This window comes from Vicia villosa, unplaced genomic scaffold (genome assembly GCF_029867415.1).
Source record: "Vicia villosa cultivar HV-30 ecotype Madison, WI unplaced genomic scaffold, Vvil1.0 ctg.000351F_1_1, whole genome shotgun sequence".
Classification (NCBI taxonomy): Eukaryota; Viridiplantae; Streptophyta; class Magnoliopsida; order Fabales; family Fabaceae; genus Vicia; species Vicia villosa.
The window spans coordinates 590727-596210 of NW_026705157.1; the positions used below are offsets into that span (position 1 = coordinate 590727).

Genomic DNA, 5484 nt, shown 5'->3' on the forward strand with positions numbered 1-5484 from the left:
TTATACGGGGCAATTCAGAATTATCTTGAAGGAATTGGCTAGCTAGCGTAAAGCAAAAGTTCATAGAATCTATTGATGTTTACCTAAATAGGTTTTGACTTTTAAAGGCAAGGTGTTTAACCATCAATAATTTTAAAATTTTAAAATTATATGCTAAACATTTATCATAAAATAACCAAAAATTAAATCTTTATATTTTTATTTTTGAGTAACTTATACATAAAAACCATTTTAAAATTCTTGAAACAAACCTCCTTAAGATTTGAATCTGTAAGACTAAAAAAACAAATACATCAAGAGTAAGACTCCAAAAACAAATACAATTAAAGATGTCAAAATGTATTTATTCTTAGCCCATTATTTCTCAAAAACAAGATACTATATGTTTAATTGTTCCATTACTCCATCTCCTTATCCAATGGAGAAAAACAAAAGAACAAACTAGTTTGCCAAAAGAAGAAGAAAAAAACTTAATTTTGGTCTATAATCCTTTATGGTGTCCACTAAAATCCAAGCCTAAAATGAAAGACAAGTAATAAAAACCTAAAACCACTTCACAATTCACCCAATCTTCACATCCATCCACCACCAATCACAACAATTTCTAAACAACCAACATTGTTGCCATCAAATTCAAATAGATTAGTTACAAAGAAACTGTAGTTGTTGAAGATGATGGTGAAGAAGATGATTCTAAGGACTCCTTGTTAATGTTGTTATTGTCATTATTATCCACAACCATGTTTTCAGCATTTCCATTTAATAAATCAATTCCCTCCAAAACTTTACTGATGTTGATGTCACTTTCACCAACACAAGGCTCTTCTGTGTTGAACATTAGACCGATGTCTTCCACAAAGCCTGTTCCGTCGAATATATCGGTTAAATCTTCGTCGTTGCTGAATGACATGTTTGTGTCTTGAAACTCTAATAAACCGTTGTACATGTAGCTCCAGGGTAGGTCTTGGTCGAGATAAATGTCCATCACGTTGACTAATGTGTGTTCTTGAACAATTGGAGCAACATTCTGCTGTTGTTGTTGCGGATGTTGAACTTGTTGAAGAGATTCAGTTTGTTGTGGATTTTCTTCTGGTGGTGGTGGCGGCGGCGTGGCTATTGGTGTTTGTTCTTGTGATGTTTCTTCGTAATCCGAGGAATTATTCGGAACAATTTCTGTTGTTGTTTGTGGCTGTGTGTGTTCTGTCTTTTCAGCATTTTTGTTCTTCTTGTTGTTCAATTTGTCAATGTAGTTGCTTATGTCAAAATTTGTCACTGCATTTGTTCCTCTGTACTCTATTGCTGCCATATCATATGCCACTGCTGCTTCCTCTTGAGTTTCTACAAAAACAAACACAAATTTGTCTCATAAAATTAGTCATTATCAAAAATGTTACTCTTAATTGAAAAAAATTAAAGAGTAAACACTGAAATGGCAAAAAAATAAAAAATTACGCGTAATCTATAAAGCATAGACACAGAAACAGATAACAAACATGACTTTGACACTGATACATTAACATCACTAATAATTTAAAAAAATGAATAAATTGAACATCGAACACAAACACAGACACAATTTTTTAGAGGTGTCAGTGTAACAGAGCATATAAAAAATACAAATCTTAGTCTGATCTTGATTATACTGTCACCAACATGTCAGCTTTGTGAATATTAAGCCATGTTTGGATAAATGGCTTATGACAGGGTAATGTGCAAAACTCATAACTTGCTTCTTCATTAATCAATTGATAAAAGAAAAAAAGTTTGCATAAAGTTAACTTTATGACATAATAAAATCTCACAATGTTTAAAAACAATATTTGAAGAATCAGGATTTGGATCGGCATTCACGTGCCTGCTGGATTTTTTGGTTGGGAAAGTTGTTAGTATCTTGTGGATCTAGTTAACTTTTTAAACCTATAATAATAATTAAACAAAATTTCATTTTTTATTATCCTTTCACATGATTAATATATTTAACTATAATTTTTTATAAGATCTTAAATTCCTAAATACCAACAATTTTGGTGATTAGTCAATTTAAAGTTTCCCTCTCACTTAAATTGAAACTCCATTAATAAACAGTAAAATTAGTTATATGCATTTGTCTAATCTAAGGCTAGATGCCTAATTTTTGTAAATAAATATAAAAAACAAACTTTTGAGAGACATGTTGGCAGGAGATTGTGGATGCTGCATGAGTCAAGGATCTGCTGTACCCTCTCCAACATGTTTATCTATAGTCAATTGTTAGATTGAACTTGGCCAACAAATTGTGAATGACACACATAACTAAATATTACAATCACAATATATTTATTTTTTTTAATAATCAAATATCATTAAGGGCGATAAGTGGATCCCTTTAAGTCCGTCCAACAAAAGTCAGAAAAAATATGAAAACACAGACTTAAAATTTTGCTCTGTCTCACACAAAATGAGAGTGGAAGAGAATGAATACAGTATTTTTTAAATTTAAAATTACAAAAACTTATATTAATATTCGCTAAAGACAAAAAAAAAATAGGACGGGACGAAACAGATATATTACATAATACAGACCTAAAACTTTAACTGTCCCTAATAAATTTAAATTTAAAGTTATGGCATTCACACACACATTTATCTTATATATATATATATATATATATATATATATATATATATATATATATATATATATATATATATATATATATATATAATCTTCAAGCAAATTCAAATACTTACATGTGACAATTTATGACAAGATCTATGAGGGGGTAAATTATTTTTTTTATAAAGGGTGTTTGAATAAAAAAATAATTAAATTTATTAGAAAAAAAATGAGAAAGTACATTGGTAATTTTAGATTTTTTTAAGGAAAAACAACAAAGAAAACAACGTAAATAGGTAGCTGTAAATAGTGAGAGCAGAAATTGATGTATATTGCTGCAACTAGAAGACAATAGTACTGCAAATACAGTTCATGCAACCCACACAACTCACACATGGACCCTAAAATTTCAGCTTTAACACAATTCATTAATTAACATTAATTAATTACAAGAACACAGTTTTACAAGCTGTATTTTATTATTTATTATTACTACTAATAAAATATATAGGGGTGAACCTATTGTTGTGTTGTGTATATAATTATATATAGGTGGGGGCAATTTTATGGATTTGAAAAACAATGAGAATTGAGAACAAATTCTATCTGTATTCATCATGGGACACAGATGGGAAATAAGTACTTTGCAGAGGATAAATTGTACTTTTCATACTTATGGATTGTCACATGCCACGTGACATGTTTATTAAGTGTTGTTTGCATAAATATAAAATAGAAATGGATTTAAATTCATTTAAAAATAAAAATGAAACTTACTGTATGTGCCCAAGTAGAGATACTTGTTACCACAAACTCTTCCAATGCGAGCTTCCCACCGGCCATTGTGGTGATGCCTACTCAAATATATAAACGTTTGAAAAATCTATCAGTTGCCGCAAAAACGGCCACGATTGTGACAAATTAGCATCATGAAATTTCGATACTGCCACTATTATTCATCATTTTTATAGCAAAAAAGAAATTCTGATTAATTCTCACTGCAACGATCGTAATCAGCATCACAATAACCGATACGTTTCATCTGATAAATTATGTTTCATTTATAATTTTTTTGGACTTTGGTAAATTAGAATGAAAGTATCTAACCTAGCAACCCCACGGTATTTAGAAATGCCTCTTGAAAAACCACTGCTTTGGCGCCGCAATGAAGCCAAATACTCTTCTTTGGATGCTTTGTCCATTTCCTCAAACTCTTTACCATAACTTTCTATCTGCAAAAATCTTCCTCAAATTAGTAACATTCAAATTCATCATATCAAAATTAAAATTAAATATCAGTCAAATTAGCCCTTGAAAATTATCTAAAAATTTGAAATTTTTTAGACCTTGACTTTTACTTTTCCAAAACAAAATTCTACAGACTCTATTTATTTTTTTCATTGACCAATTAAAAAAATACTAATAAATAAATTTACCGGGAAATTCAAGGTTGCTTCCTTTCCCCAATACTTAAGTGCTGCAAGATCATAGGTACGAGCTGCTGCTTCTTCAGTATCATAAGCACCTACACATTAAAATTAAAAAATATATATATTAATTAAAATTAAAATAACATAATTGGGTCCAAGTAAAGTGAATCATACATCGTAATCAATAATAATTAATTATTATTAATAGTTTATAAAATTGAAAATGTTGACTAGGATTGTGCTTGTGAAAGATCAAAAGTGCTCAGAAAAATGACTTACCCAAATAAACTAAACCATCCGCAAGTGATTATGAACGTTACAATGACAGAGATTGCAAACAATAAAACAAAAGTCAGAAAATCACAATTAAAATAATTAAACAAAACATAATAGTAGATCTCATTGATTTTCTCTCACTTATCTTCCTTATTTTTTAATAATATCTTTTTATTTATTTAATAATATTTTTAAATTACTCAACTTTTAAAAAAAATTATTATTATCCAAAAAAACCAAATACTAAGAAAAAAAAAAACCATAGTAAAATAACCTTGTTTTCCCTTCTTGTTCTGAATGTTGTTCCAAGAACTCTTATCCCAAAGATGAGCTTCAAATCTTCCAGTCCACCTATGTCTAATTTCATCAAACCAAAATAAGTCACATGCAAAATAAAAACCCATCAACAAAATTCAAAAGGGTCATCAAATAAGTGATTAAATTTTGTTTCTGAAAAAAAAAAAAGTGATTAAATTTCAAACCTTGTAACTCCTCTATAAATGGAGCTTCTTCTACTTCCACCATTTGTTGTTTGGTTCCTCTTTTGCTTCAAGTTCTGTGGCTTCACATTCAGATTCTTCTTTGCACTCTTACTAGCACCCCTCTTTTTCTCTGATTGAATTGGATTCTCAAATCCAATAGAACTTGAAGATGATGAAGAGCTTGAAGATGGTGGAGACCTCTTCATTTGAATGCTAAAAAAACACAAGAAAGAACACAATGTGTGTACTTTGAAGATAAAACTAGACAAAAATGTTGTTCAAAATTTGTTATCAAAGTTTGTGTCTTTCTTTCCTCTTTTGGTGATTTTCTATGATACCATAACATAACATGATTGTATTTGTAGTGTTTGTAAAAATACTAATAAAAATAGTACTAATCTTGTTTACCTAAAGTTGCTTACCAAAACTTAGAGAAAAAGAGAGAAAGAAAGAAAGAAAGAAAATTGGAAAGGAAATGTTTTTAAAAAAATATGAATATAATGTAAGAGAAGTGAAATGGTTTAAAATTTAACCATGGTTTGAAAATTAACCATATAGGAAAATTAAAATGGTTAGAGAAATGAACAACACTTGTCAAAGTGGTGCAGCCATGCTACCAATAAGAGATTGTATTCTAAGCTGTCTTTCCATGGTTTAGGAATCTCAACCTTTTGTTTTTGTCAGCTTATTTAAGTCCTTT

The 5484-nt window shown here is 29.4% G+C and overlaps 1 protein-coding gene across 1 annotated transcript; it reads right to left on the minus strand.

Annotated features, from left to right (window-relative positions):
- Window positions 1-336: 336 nt before the first annotated feature.
- Window positions 337-5484, minus strand: LOC131627159 (ethylene-responsive transcription factor WRI1-like). The gene is given in 7 exon segments (XM_058897992.1): window positions 337-1338; window positions 3374-3450; window positions 3704-3828; window positions 4033-4121; window positions 4306-4349; window positions 4543-4659; window positions 4785-5484. Coding segments are annotated over 7 exon segments (1350 nt in total). The 5' UTR covers window positions 4991-5484; the 3' UTR covers window positions 337-646.